This window comes from Leptodactylus fuscus, chromosome 1 (assembly GCF_031893055.1).
Source record: "Leptodactylus fuscus isolate aLepFus1 chromosome 1, aLepFus1.hap2, whole genome shotgun sequence".
In the NCBI taxonomy this organism is placed as follows: Eukaryota; Metazoa; Chordata; class Amphibia; order Anura; family Leptodactylidae; genus Leptodactylus; species Leptodactylus fuscus.
The window spans coordinates 142,711,382-142,726,490 of NC_134265.1; the positions used below are offsets into that span (position 1 = coordinate 142,711,382).

The 15,109-nt window shown below is 39.3% G+C and overlaps 1 protein-coding gene across 1 annotated transcript in view; it reads right to left on the reverse strand.

Moving 5' to 3' along the window:
* Positions 1-15,109, reverse strand: part of DAPK1 (death associated protein kinase 1) — a 121,871-nt gene that overhangs the window by 21,194 nt on the left and 85,568 nt on the right. Inside the window, exons 12-19 of the mRNA XM_075277690.1 lie at positions 13,395-13,514; positions 13,136-13,234; positions 12,909-13,007; positions 12,111-12,209; positions 9,153-9,350; positions 6,460-6,657; positions 3,940-4,038; positions 2,755-2,832 (exon numbers count right to left, since the gene is read on the reverse strand). Of these exons, the coding sequence (XP_075133791.1) occupies positions 2,755-2,832; positions 3,940-4,038; positions 6,460-6,657; positions 9,153-9,350; positions 12,111-12,209; positions 12,909-13,007; positions 13,136-13,234; positions 13,395-13,514 (990 nt within the window). The remainder of the gene's footprint in view (positions 1-2,754; positions 2,833-3,939; positions 4,039-6,459; positions 6,658-9,152; positions 9,351-12,110; positions 12,210-12,908; positions 13,008-13,135; positions 13,235-13,394; positions 13,515-15,109) is intronic.

A 15,109-nucleotide genomic window follows, 5' to 3' on the forward strand; every position in this document is an offset into this window, starting at 1 on the left:
AGAAGTATTATTGTGGTTATGGAAGAAAGGTGAAGACTTATTGAATTTCACCTTGTATTACTTTGTCCTTTGTGTTACAGAGAATAGCATTGAAGGAAATATTGAGCAAGAAAAAAGTGGTGACAGTGTTCTTGTGTTTACTTCATGTCGGCTCTGATGTAGAGAAAAGCATTAATCACACGAGCGACAGTAATACAGGCTGTTCAATCCTATTAGTGTTATGCTGTAAATATGGGCTGGGAGGATAAATGGGATAAGCATATCTTGACATCGGCTCAGCGGAGCTAGACATTCCCTGCAGGAGAAATCACTGCAGTATAGTGCTGCACTGATGACATGTGAAGAATATTTCTCTTCTGTACAACCTGAGCAGGCACATCGGGGCTCTCATGCGAGTATATCTGCTGGACTCGAATGGAACTATCTATATATTGGCAGGTAAAATTTACACCCTGTACTTTCAAGATACACCTTCAGCTGAATGCTTAGAATTTGTACAACCAAAGAAAACTGCATTTCAGAAATTTTCAAGATTTTCAAATGCCAAGAGCAGTGGCGTAACTAGGAACGGCTGGGCCCCGTGGCAAACCTGCGTGCTCTATTATGCCCCACAGTGGCCCCTTCACTCAGTATTATCCCCCATAGTGGCCCCTGCACACAGTATTATCCCCCATAGTGGCCCCTGCACACAGTATTATGTCCCACTGTGGACACCCATAAACCATTATTATATTCTGGGGTCTTTCAGAATCATGGAGAGGTAAGTAACAGTATGTTTTATGTTTCTTACCTCTCCCGGTCCACCAAACATTATACTAGGGGGTCTGAAAAGACCCCCCCCGAATAGAATGATAGCAGCGGCTCTCACCGGGCCACTAATGTCCTGTGCCAGCTGCCTCTGCTGCTATGGCGGTAGTTACGCCACTGGCTAAGAGCGAACGCTGAACAGGACTCAATCTTTTTGTGACTAGTAGTTGCAGTCGCAGAATCCTCAGGGTCGCAGTGTCATTCCATTCGCTTATATCAGTAAAGTAGTTGCAGAGAAACATGGTCATTTTTAGTCACATGACTGGAGGTGCAGCAAAAATTACAACCCATATAAATCTATAATTATTCCATCCATTCCCACATTTAAAAAAAAAAAAAAGAAAAAGAAAAAGAAAAAGAAAGACAAACCTTACCTAGAGAAGAGTTTGATGCGTTGCTGATGCGTTGCTCCCTGCCCAGTTCTTCAGTGAAGCCAGAGGTACACCTTGAATTCACCACTGTGCCTGTATCCAGTGTGCTTGTACTAGACTGTGAAGTCAAGGTGTAGTCCTCTGGCTTCAGTGAAGAGCTGAGCGGGTACCTGGAGTACAGGAGCCGGGCAAGTATAAAAGTTTATTTTTTATTTTATTTTTATCACGGTCACAGAGGGCATTAACAGGTGTATTTGGGAAGCTAAACCTTCAGTCCATAAGGACCTGTGGTTGATTTAGTGTCAAAAATCATCCTGACAGGTTCCCTTTAAAATATTTTTTATTTATTTTTTATTTATTTTTTTTTTACAGTCCCTTGCAAAGTGGAGTGCTAAAGGCTTAATAAGTCTCCACACACCTATATGGTGGTCTCTCCCTAAGGAGTGACAATCCCCTTAACCCTGTCTAAGCCTCTCACCTCTTGGAAGGTCGAGCATGATGTTAAAGGGAGCAGCCTTTATTGGGCCATATCACTGAGATTCTGTCTTCCTAATTACGTCAGGGAAAACAGGCTTGCACATTCCAGTGAGCACCCTCTATTGATTTGCAACACTGAGGCACCTGACTTCCTAATTACATCATGGAAGACAGATTTGCATATTCTTTCCATGGCCCCTTCAAAGTGGAGTGCTAAAGGCTTAATAAGTCTCCACACACCTATATGGTGGTGTCTCCCTAAGGAGTGACGATATCCCCTAGACCATTCTAAGGTCAGAAAATCAGCCATGATTTCCTTATTGTTGCTGTGATATCTTCTCATACATATAGTGTCCCTGCCTCATAACCTGTTCACAATAAGGACATCATGGCTGGGTTTCTGGCAAGTCCCAGATCATGGAAAGTTTCTACATTTGAGGTCATATCCATTGGCAACCGATCAAGACAACAGATGTCACCACTAAGATAGTTAGAGGACAGCTTTAAAATTCTGCAGAATTTTTAACTACTTACATTTGTAAAAATGTTTAACTTTTCATTATCTACAAATATAGATATGAATATGCTCATGGGAATACCCCTTTAAGCAACAGGTCACATAGAAGAGGTAGTAGTGGTAGTGCATGCCTTTAGAACGTGTGCCATTTCACATTGTGGGGCATATTTATGAATACTACAAGTTTAAAGGGAATCCATCATTGCCAAAAAACTTTTTTTTTTTTCTTTTTAAACTAAACACCATGTATTGTAGCCTTTATAAAGGTTTTTCCAGCAGTTCCTTTATTTTTCAGATGTATCCTGTAGCGGTACAGGAATGCTAGGGACGACACTTGTATGAAGGCTAGGTTAGACAATCTTCTGCATTATTAGACTATCTAGTCTAACTTTATACCTTCTACTAGTTGTTTTAGATTAGGACTAGGAGGCGACCAAAATTTTGGTGTTTTTATTTTTGTTGCACGGTCTCACCAAGTCAGATCACACTCACTTCCTGATCAGCCATGCCTTCCTTTCTCACAAGTTGAAAATGTGTCTAAAACACAATGTTGGAATACCCAGATATAGAAAATGTGACTACCTTTCGGAGCCTTGCTAGCAAATTGACAACTGGTTCATGTTGTTCAGCCCTGCCAAGATCTTCTGCAGTTTTGCCATCCTATGAAAATAGAGCACATGTGCACAGGATCATATGACTGCCAATCATCAGGATAGCTAATATTATGACAGAACAAATCATACATAATTCAGTGAGCCATTACAAGGATCTAGTTTGTCAGTGTGTCATACACTTCCCAAGATCCCATAAGTAGGGAATTCGAGTGAATAAGTTGCGTTCAGTAGGCAGAAAGTTGTCCTAGCTTGCTAGTGTATCAGGTAGATGTGCCCGTGGCCCATTGCAGAACACTTCTTATAACCCACCACATAACAAGCATTATTAAAAGGCGGGCTTGCAGTAAGTATATGAATATTAATGATATATGCAAGGAACCATTCTGAAAAACAACAGAGAACCCTCCAAAGAATCCTACAGTAGCTTACGAGACACTAAAGATATCATTTATGTAAACATAATAAGACCCAAAAAGGGAAGTATAAGATTTGAGCTATAAACTATTCACAGTACCTTGTAGGGCTGTCAGTAGGGTTTACAATCATGTATTACTTATTCAGGACCACTGCTCCATCCTTAGAAAAATCATATGATGTGTCATCATGATCATTTGTGTCTGATCAGGACACATCATGTGTCGCCATCCGACATGCACAGTACCGTTAGTACTGTGTGCTGAGGCAGAGAGGAGAGGTGTCAGTCAACCAGCAGGGGTGGAGCTGAGCAGCAGTTAGCAGCAGCAGATAGTGAATCCCACTGATGGAAAGTCACGCCCCTACAGTCTTTTCCTGCTCATTTACATATGGATAAAACAACGGTCCTGAATAAAGCAGCAGTCCCAAATATGATATACATCATTGTAAACTGTACCGACATCTCTACAAGATACTGTGATTAGTTTATATCAATTTTGTGCCATAAAATGGCTATAAACTGAGGCTTTTTTTTAATGTCATATGGGTGTGCGGGTCACAAAGCAAGAGCTAAGCTATAGAGGAAATAAACAAATATCCTATCTGTTAATACATTCATGGTTTTTTTTTTTTTAACCACCAACATTACTAATAATTCTTTGCAGATTGGTCACTCTCTTGAAATCACAGCTTTATTTTTCAATTTACTATTTAGAAAGCAAGCAGACTATTTCCTTACCATAGTCAGAGCCTCTACATTGGCACCAGAGAGGCAGAGATAGCGAACAACTTCAAGAATACCATTGTTTGCTGCAAGGTGTAAAGGAGTACGGCCATACTGTAGGAAATTAAAGTAATACAAAAGAATTAGAACATCAAAAATAGGACATTGTTTTCAGTCTTTATCTCACAAATGATTGATTACCTTGATACCTACTAAAAAGTAATAAAAGGAAAATAGCAACAAAATTTGTATATAGTGTTGACTTTAGTCATAAATAAAAATAATGCATGGACGTTTTTGTTTTATAAGTGCCAAAATGAATAAATGATATGTTACAAATGTCTTTTACCAACCATAAATGAGATTGTGAATCTAAATCAGTTCTAAAGTGACCTTAGGATAACCACTGTATATAGGAAATCTTTAAACTTTGTAAATTCACTTCTGAAGCTGCATTATACCATAGAGTAGAGATTCACATAATTAAAGGGGTTTTCTGGGCAAATCCCCCTTCCTTATGTTAATATAATAAAAAGGTCTGTTAGTGCTATTAATGGGGTAATAAGTGCACTCAAATGCCTTTAGCAGTGTTTTGAATGATTTCTGGGTTTCTCTGGGAGCTCCTGGTATTCTCTACATTTGTTTACATAGGTAGCTTCCTGTTCTTCTATCCTACAATTACCATGGTGCAATGCTCTTCACTCAGATCCATCCTCTCTCTCCCTCCCTCACGCCTTCTGCCTGTTTCCCTAGTTAGCCCGCAGACTACTAGCCCTAACTAACTAAATCAGCCCACCCCATCATACTTGCTTGTCTTCCTGTCCTGATCTTCTGGGCACAGGAGATCCTTCTGTTCTTTTCCTCTTCTCGTCTGCCGGCGTCTGCACAATACAGCAGTCTGCAGGCGCTGGCAGAAGTGAAGGAAGTGACAATTTGTGCCCAGAAGATCAGGACATGAAGACAGGCAAGTATGATTAAGTAAATGGAGATAGGGAGTATTGGTGAAGCTCCGTTTCCAAAAACTAAATGTTGCTGGGAGATCAGAAAACGTGCCTGGGGCACTCAGGCTAAAGCCCCATGTTGCAGAAACACAGTTTGTTTTTCTAAAAAAAACGCAATAAGAAAAACATAAAAGCATTAAGTATTTTTTTTACATATTCCCCATTGCTTTTGTGTCCACATTTGGCTTAAAAAACTGCAACAAACGTGAGGTTTTATCCTAAAGGGAGTTTCCCACCTCAAACATTTACAGGTTCTACCTCTAGGGTCCACACCGGACTCAAGACTCCCATCTCACAATTTCTGAGTAAAGAGAAGTGGACGTGCATGCATGGCTCTCACGTTCATTTCAAATCTGAAAATAGCTACAGTAGTAAACTCAGCTTTTTTTGTACTTCCATGGAACTGAATGGAGAGAGAACTGCATTGACAACCACTATTTCATTCAGAGCAGCCTTGATCCTCTTACTCAAGATAGGTGCAAGTCTCAAAGTGTGGACTGACATAAAATACAACTTTGACATACACATTTATGGCTTGACCACAGTACTAGGTGTGGAAACCCTTTTTAAAGAACGATACCGGTTTGAAATTCAAAATATTCTCAACTGCCTTTCCTAGAAATTCTGTAGAATACAGCCACTATAGGAGAGGTGGAGGCTGCCATTTAGTTATTGAATATCTATACAAAACACGAACAAACATACCCTGAAGACATTAAACATCACAGGTTACAGGTAAATGCACAGCTGACCTTTGAAACTATAGTGAAACATGCAAACACAGAGTATGCTTCCTAGCTAAAAGTGTGTTTAATAGTTAACCAAGTGTGTTGAAACGAACAATACAGCATTAAACAAGAAACAAAACCATATGCATCTTTCCAAATGAAGCACCCAATAACGGTGTGAAAATAGACAGGGACCATTACATTAACAGAGAAGGACATTTCTCCAGTTTCCATTAAACAGACAGACCAAACTGAACTGAGAAGAAATGAAAACATGAAATGTGTACTTCCAATGCAAAAGCTTAAAGGGATGGGGCGGGAATCGAAAACCACATCTCCATCCCATTAAAATGAAAGGGACTGAGCTGCAGCATGGCTATGTCACCAACGGACATGTCGTCACTTCCCGAGAAGAAGAAATCAGACAAGCTTTTGAAGTGCAGAAACCAATTAAAGAGGTTTTCTGTTACGTTCCATTGATGGCCTTTTACCGACACAGCAACTTTGGTGTGTGCTTGGCTGTGTCTGGTACTACCACTGGGCACATTATGTATGAAGGTCACTGTGTCAGGTACCCCCTTAAAGAGCTAAAGTTATGCTGACCTCAGGTCCCTCAAGGGTCACAAAGAGATAACCTACTCTAAGCATCGGCCATTAATAAAAACATCAAAAAAATCTTTGAAATGACATGTTTATCCTTTGGTGCAGAAGAAACCGAAGACCAAACACTTATATGAACAGAGATAACACATATGATTAGAAGTAAAACTAGCTGCATAACCTGAATTAGTGGTAATTCATCTCACCTTGTTAGTAATATCCAAATTACAGTTAGCTTCACAAAGAGCCATTACAATAGGAATATTGCCATCTTTGCAGGCGACATGCAAAGGGGTGTTACCATGACGATCCTGGAAGTCTACATAGCACCCCTTATTGATCAAGGTTTTAACTACTTCCATCTGACATCTTCTCACTGCAAGGTGCAGGGCTATGTGCCCGTCCTAAAAGAGGGGTACATGAAAATTGGTCACTTTAATGTAATTATTGCTCACATACATATATAGCTACTCACTAATATATGACTCATTGTTCAGTTTTCTTTCACAAATTGTATTTACTATTGTGACGTTATTGGTTCTGCTCGAGTGGAAAAGTATCAAGACAGGATTAGTCTGAAAGATCATAAAATCTGTCTTCAGAGGCTTAGTTGGGTTCTTAAAACAACAGAATATAAAGTTTTACCTTAAAGAATAAAAATACATAGTGGAGCACGGAGTTAGTCTATTTGGCCCTTGGGATCAAGAAGGAATTGGCCTTACAATGTTTTCTGGGTTTTTTTTTTTTGTTTTTTATTTGTTTTCTGAATCAACAAGGTTTAAGTATTTTTTTTTAGTTTTTTAATAGTTCAACAATATTAATTATGCTGTAATGTCATTTTAACATAATTTGACTTTCGATGTTCGCTTGAATCAACATAATATTAGGGACTAAAAGCAAACTAGCACTGTAACACAAAAATAAAAAACGAACACACACTAAACAATACATAGCCACAAAGTAAAGATTAAACACAACAAAGACTGAATCCAATAAACCTAAATAAAGCACAATTTAAACAATGTTGCCTTCTGTGTTTCTTTTGTATTTCCTGAAAATTGGAAAATGTGTATAGGATGGATGGTTTCAACAAAACATGCAATTTAACAACAAAAAAAGCAAAGCAAACCAAAAACTCCAGCATTTCAGCAGTCCATTCCGGTTATTGTTTACTTATACTGTAGTAATCACGTGCTGTACATCCATGTGACCACTGCAGCCAGCAATGGCAGGCATCAACACTGACCACACGCAGCTTACACATACATGTCAACAGCATGTCAAAGCTGCAGCAAACTAAACAGCCACGATATGGAACCACACAGGATCAGCAGCGGTGGGACATACTGTTTGTTTTTTTCCATCACATTCCCTATTTTACGTGACCTAAATTCACAATCACTTTCTAAGAATATGTTCATTCACATAAAGTAGTTAGTGGACCATAATGTTCTGATAGCTTTAATAGACCTAATGGTTTCATACTACATCTGCCATAACAAGCCTGTACTTATACAAACATCTATTCTTGAAAATGGCATCTGCTTTGTATTATAAAAGGGCGTCCATCTCAACATATACAAAATATATAATTTCAGCACAAATTGTAAGGAAAAAAAAGTAAAGACATGCTATACTTCAACACAAACAGTATTAAAGACTGTATAAGAGATTAGAAAATGAGACTACTTTCTTCCAAGAACATTGACACTCTTATCTTTGGGTTGTGTCTGGTATTGCAGCTCAGTCTGATTCAAGACAATAGGGATGACCTGCACATCAGATATAGCCAATGAATGCAGTTGCGTTTTCATAATCTCATATAACCTTATAGGTCTATAAGGACATGAAGATAACATGATAACGCAGTGCAGCAGTGCCCCTAAAAAGTACCTGTCATGACATCAAAAACACCTGACGTATAGGGATGCAGAAGTGAGGACAACAGCAGCCATAGTAATGACCTAATGCAAAGATTTCATCATCAGAGATTGTCACTGCTAATAAACTGGTCGGGCAGGAGATGCTTTGCACATGTTTTACATGCTTGTTGAAGAGCCAATTTGGAGTCTTTAAACAGATATTACAAACATCTCATCTATTCACTTATTATGGTGCTAGAACACGTTTCAGGCTTTTTTTTTTTTAATGTAGTTAAAAAATAGCTAGACAGACGTATGTTTTTCTATGAATGGTCAAAAATCACAGTTCCAAAATGTTAGCCAGTTTATAGCCGCCTTTAGAAAACGACTTCAATGGGCAATCTGCTGCTAAAGGCATAATGTGACCACGGTGAGTAATTTTGTGACCATTGATAAGCTAAGGAACATGCTGTAAAATAACTGAGGTACTTGTCATAAAATGCTGCCTCTAAGAAATCTAAATTATGGAGTATATTTATCAACTGTTTGGTAAAACTGAAGCTAGACTGAAATTGCTGTGATCTGTAGTTCAGCCCAGGTTGCATGGTACTGCCTGCTTACTTCTGAAGTACTGTACTGAATACAGCAACATATGAGCCGAGCTGAAGTGAAGCCCTACTTGTGAAGCTGGCGATTAATAAATTGCTAGCGTTACTACCATAAATCAGAGCCTGCAGTTTTTTATATTAAATCACGTAGGGAACTGAAAAGATTGTAATTTTATCTAATTATTTGTCCAGTCACATAATAAGAAATCCTACTCTTACAGTACTGAATGGGTACAAATTGCCAGCATGGCGCAGCATTAACATCCTACTGAGTATTCGCTCGTATATTTTAATGTTTTACTACCAGAGTTTAACAAGGAGGAATTGCAGGTTTCTAGCTGCCGATTAGGTTTCTGAGGAGATGTATTTCATGGACATAAATGGCCCTTGAGCTTGTGTGTGTAATTTGTGACTACGGGAATCATTCACCTTGTCTGTTGCATCAAGGTCAGCTCCATGTTCAGTCAAGCATTCCACAATATCATGGTATCCTCTTGCTGAGGCTGTTAGGAGGGGAGTTTCTCCTTCCCTGTTGCGAATGTTAACATTGCAGCCAGCTTGGCACAAGGCTCTTGCCACGGGATAGTAACCGTGCCAGGCAGCACAATGTAGAGGTGTCTCTTCTTCCTGCAAGGGGCACACCAATAGAAAAGTAGTGATATCAGTTATTGAAGTTAATGCCTTGCATTGCTATTTTACCCATCTGATATAAGCTGGAGATGGCAGGAGCATGCCAGTGTACAATAGCAAGAAAGCGCTCCTGTGATACTGCTATTTGTAGGCATGTATTATACACACACTTCTATACAATTATTCCAGGAATCGTGCAGCACATTATGTTCTTCACATAAAAGCTCTCTATGACACAACTGGATTGTTTAAAGCGCGGCAAGAAAGCTAAGAGACATTTGTGTGGAAACTGTTTTGTAAAAAGATCTCCCATGCTTCTTTCAATGCCATATAAAAAGCATCAAGTTTGATTCATTGTGTCTTTGTGTAGAGCAATTTGTAATGGAAATGGCCTGTGTCTCCCACTCAAACCGTTCTTAGTTCTGGAAATGAGCAGAAATTGACAAGTGATATCGTGCACACAAACAGGCTTCTGATCTGTAAAGCGTGCAAGCGCTCTCCAACATCCAAGGGGCAATTTGATCTTGAAGACATAAAATTAAATAATTGGTGACAGCTTCACTGTAAAAAGTCAAGGTGTAGGAGGAATATTACTCACCTACATTAACTCATTTTTTTCTGGGGGGATGTATACCAACATACTACAGTTTAACAGAATTTATGTTATACAACTAGTCGTAGTTTGGTACCTGATATTGATTGCTGAAAGAATATACAAGGTGCATCAATATCAGTGCCAAGATTCTTCAAGACCCTTTTACATAATCATCAGGAGACAGTGCAACCTACTGCTTATTCCCTAGCCAAAGGATAGGTCTCTGATATCTTGGGTTTCAACTACCAGTCCTGATCACAAGATTAGGTATTCTGAATAATGGCATAGTAGCATGTATACATGACAACTGCTTTATTAACTTCTATTGGACTAAGGTTGAGCCAAGTATATTGCTCCATTAGTTCCACAGAAGTGGATGGAGCGGTGCTCAAGCAGGCACACTACCACCCCAATCACAAAGGGGACTCACATTATTTGATTGCTAGGAGGCAAATCGATTGACCTCCCAGCAAACTGACACTTATACCCTTTTTGATGGATAAGGTATAAGGGTTTTTACTGAGGAAAAAAAAAAAAAAAAAAGTATACAAAGGTTTTTTTCCCCATCTTATTCTATGTTAAACATAAAAGAAAATAATTGTTTATGTTCCATTATATGTTATATGTACAAAAGGTATTCTTCCCTAGAAGATTTTTTTTTTGGTGTTAAAACTGCTGAAGATATACCCTTAATGGAGGGAGCCAGTAAAGTAGTAGAAGGCGGCTATATCACCCAATACAAGGCTCCTATCTCCCTCTTCATTGAGCATCCCTAACAATCCGGAGGGGACACACTGTGATTAGAGATAGGAGTTGGGGCTGTACTAAGTGGGAAATGAATGGGCCTAGTCCGGAGGGTGCTGTCGTCAGGCGGACACCGTGGCTGATTCAGACACTGTGGAATCAGCCTGAAGAAAGGGCAGCTCGTTTACATAGACCACCATTGTGAGGGGGCGGATTATGACGTGGATTCCGCACCAACATCCGCCCCCTCTTGCCCCGTGTGAATGGGGACTATAACAAGTCATAAAAAAGTTAGGCTACAATCAGTTTCACTGAAGGAGGATAGACAGTCCACCATGGGAATAAACTGTTATAATAAAACTTCACTTTTATTGTTTACCATTAAAAAGACGCCAAAAAAAGTTAAAAACGTCCAGCACCACACTAAACATTCACTTATAGTGAGAGAAATGTTAAAGGAGAGGAGCCCTACCAGGGAACTACTCCATCTGTCACCTATGGCTACCTCCCTAATGATGTAGTTAATGAGTCGTCATACACATAAAGCAATGTCCCAACGGGATCCGTATAAAGGCTCCACAGCAGATTCCTCCACCCCTCCGAGGCTACTGGCCTAACGCCACACCAACAGAGAGGGGAGGTACTGATGGCCAGATCCCCGTTCAGACACGCCATTGAAAACGACTCACATATACTGTATATAGCTGACCCTATGCGTTTCATCTTATAGATATAAAGTCTCATCAGGAGTTTACAGCTGAATGACATCAGCAGGACCGCCGCTGTGGTCAGCCCACCATACCGTCTATCAATAGAAAAGCAGTTTTGACTGATTCTGCTTGTGAGATCTGTAGACTCCTGATGAGTCTTTATATCTATAAGATGAAATGCGTAGGGTCAGCTACATATACGTGTGGAGCCGTTATACGGATCCGGTTGGGACATTGCAGTTTTTGGGTTTTATTTTTTCACTAAAAAGGTAGCCCAAATCTGTTAAAGTATATTACAAAAAGATATACGTAACATTCCTTACACAATTGTAAAAAAAAAAAAAATTAAAAATGACAAGTACATTTTAAACAGGTCTTGTTACCATGTACTAAATACTAAATGTTATACATCCTTTGATTCTAGCTGTGGCCCTGAAAAACTTGGCCTTTTTCTTTGTAAAATTTGTCCACCCGTTCAAAAAATATGGCCCCTGGAAGGATATATGTAAAATATCTGTTGATTCAGCAGTGGGCGGAAACAAGGGCACAGCAAGAATCAAATGAGGTACAGCATTTAGTATTTGGTGACAGGTCCTCTTAATAGTAGGACCCAGACAGATAATGCCTGTCTGACCTGTTAGTCTAGTCAATGAGCTAGTCACATAGTGAAATAAATCATGTACCGAGATGCCTTCTAGACACACTTACCTTATCCTGAATATCTGGATTTGAGCCAATGATGCACAGGTATTGTATGACTTCTACATGCCCATATCGAGCTGCCACATGAAGGGCGGTTTCTCCAGACTTAAAAAAATAAACAGACAAAAAAAAAAAAAAAAAAGTCCCATAAATGGAGGCAGAGAAAAACAGATGCAAACGCAATACAGGACTGCTGAGATCAACAGTTAATGCAATGTACTCGATCTACTGCTTATCAGGCATCTTTTATATGGCGCAGGTTATAGAGACAAGAAGGAAAGCCTTTAACAATGACAAAAAATAACATCCTGTCCATTATTTTCCAATATAGGATATCGATCAGAGTTACAAAACATCGCAAAGCTAAACATACCCATAGAAATGACTCTGCATATAAAAGCTTTCAGGAGTACACTAAGTGAACCGTAAATATATTCCTTCAAGTTTACCTCCACTTAGGATCGCCAGCCTGACTCGACAGACATTGTGTGGACAAATGCTTTTGCACACTGGATGGTACATTTGCTGTAGCAACAGTAAAATCCTCAGAGTAGCATACACAGGGCCTTTTATGAAGGACAGGGCACCATACTTTTCAGGTGCTTTATGGCTGCTGTACCAACCAGTGTGCAGGAAAATCTTCCCCATGTATCATGTCGTTTTGGGCAGGGGTCTCCAACTGGATGTACACTTTAACACACTTCTAAACCTATAAGAATCCACTGTGAAAACCCATGATAATTCCACAACAGTAGAGGATACAGGCTTAGAAAACTGCTGTACCATTTCTATCAGAAATCATACCTTATCTTTAACATCCAGGGGACATTTATTCTGGTGGAGGAATTTTAAAGTCTCTACATGACCATGTCGGGAGGCCCAATAAAGTGCATTGGATCCAGCCTAAGTAAATAAGAAACCAATAGCAGAAGTACTAGTTTTAATTAAACAAAATGAACCTCTGTATACATTTCAGATCTGCTAAAAATACATTTATATAATCACAAATCATTGAATGAAAACACACAGACCTTATCCTGAACATCAATATGTGCCCCACGCTTTATCAGCAGTTCCAGCATCTGAATGTTTCCACAACCAGCAGCTATTAATAGTGGAGGGGTGCCATGCTGAAACACAGGGAAAAGAATTCATTCTACAGGTAAAAATGCATATCCAGGTTCAGTAGATACAGTATTTACACAAGGACATTTTCCTATTCATTGTTTTGCACATATTTTATTTACATTTATTTAGGGCATTACAGTAATTTGGAGGTGTACAGGATACCTTGTTTGGTTGGTTTACATCATAGTTTGCCAGAGATCCCAGAAGGTGCTGTAATCCTGGAACATTGTCATCATTTATAGCATGGATGATGGCCTTCATAACAAAAGAATCTTCCTCATCCTGTAATACCAGTAAAGTGGAGAATTCTTTGTTACTTACAACAACATATACACCACACTTTTCCATACCCAGAAGAAATGCAATATATATGTATAACATTGTAGCAATAAACAAGTTTTTTTCTGGACTAAAAAATTTACTAAAGATATGTCATTGTTTCCAGATTGGCGGGGGTTCCCCCATCCACCTGGTACTCCCACTGATCATCACCACTTTCATTAGAGTACAGGGGGCTGAATACTTTTGCACATCACACTTTTCTGATTTTTATTTGATTAAAATTATGAAAGCCTTTTTCCTTCCTCTTCACAATTATCTTCTACTTTATCTTTGTCAGATTTGCATATTCCTCCCATGTTCCCTTGCAGTGTAGCATCTATGGCTCTATAAGTCTCCACACACCTAATAGGTGGTCTCTCCATAAGGAGGAACATTATCCCCATAACAAAGTTCAAGGGGTATGAATACTTTTTCAAGCCACTGTATATTGTATATTGGAATGGCTCCATACACCCGTTCCTGTATGGAGCACTGATCCTGGGACAAAACTCAGAACAGGCCCCTATTCCTGTCTTTATTTTGTAGCATAGGCTCTCTAAGGAAAGCGAATTGGTCCATGGAGACATGGACACTGACATCGTCCATGTGTCATCCGTTCCATTCAACAACGGACCCTGGACATGCACATAGTCATAGTCATAGCCATAGTTCTCTTTATTGGTGTACAAGCAGTACATATGTTAACACTAGAAAAGTATGTGCAGTAGTACACCAAGTCATTTGTCAGCAGTTTGATCATTTTATTCATCACTCCAGAAAAGGAAGACTGTAAAAGCAAAGCAATATTTACACAAACACAAATGTGTATAAAATGCCAGCGGTAAAAAAGGTTAACAAAAAAAAAAAAAAAAAAAAGGTCAAAACACAGTAAGAGTAGTCCAATGATGCTGAGCCAAAGATGCTGATTCTGGCCTGTCATAACTCTAAGCTCATGAGTGATAATCCTAGGACATTGGGTTCTTCTTCTTTGCTTGGTTTAACACCTGTAAGTCATGTCTTAATTCCCCATTGTGCACAGGGTCAGAAATGCCTGCAGGGCTAGAAGGTACTGATGTTTATAGAGCAAAACACCTTACAGTTATGATAGTGTTGTTCAGGTGGTAACTAACAGCAGAGGTGAAGCCACTTCTCTATGAAAATATAGAAGTTACATGTGTTATGATGATGTGGAGTTTTCATAGGGACTATTTTTTCCCCTTAAGTCTACAAGGAGGAAGTGATAATTACAGAAAACACATATATGGTGAGGCCACAGATAACTTGCTTTATATTACAGTAATTCTTCAGCTAGCTAGAAAAATCCAGCAGAGGAAAAATCTGCATCTGACTCCCAATGAAATGAATTTCAATGGGATTTCAAGCGGAATTTGGAGCAGAGTTTGAGGTGAACCTCTAATTCAGTGCAAATTTCCTCTATGTGGTCATACCCTAAGGGCTAGTTCACATGGGGACATGGAGGCGGATTTTGACAGCGGAATCCATGTCATAATCCGCCTCCATACAATGATAGTCTATGTAGAGGGCTTGCTTTTTTT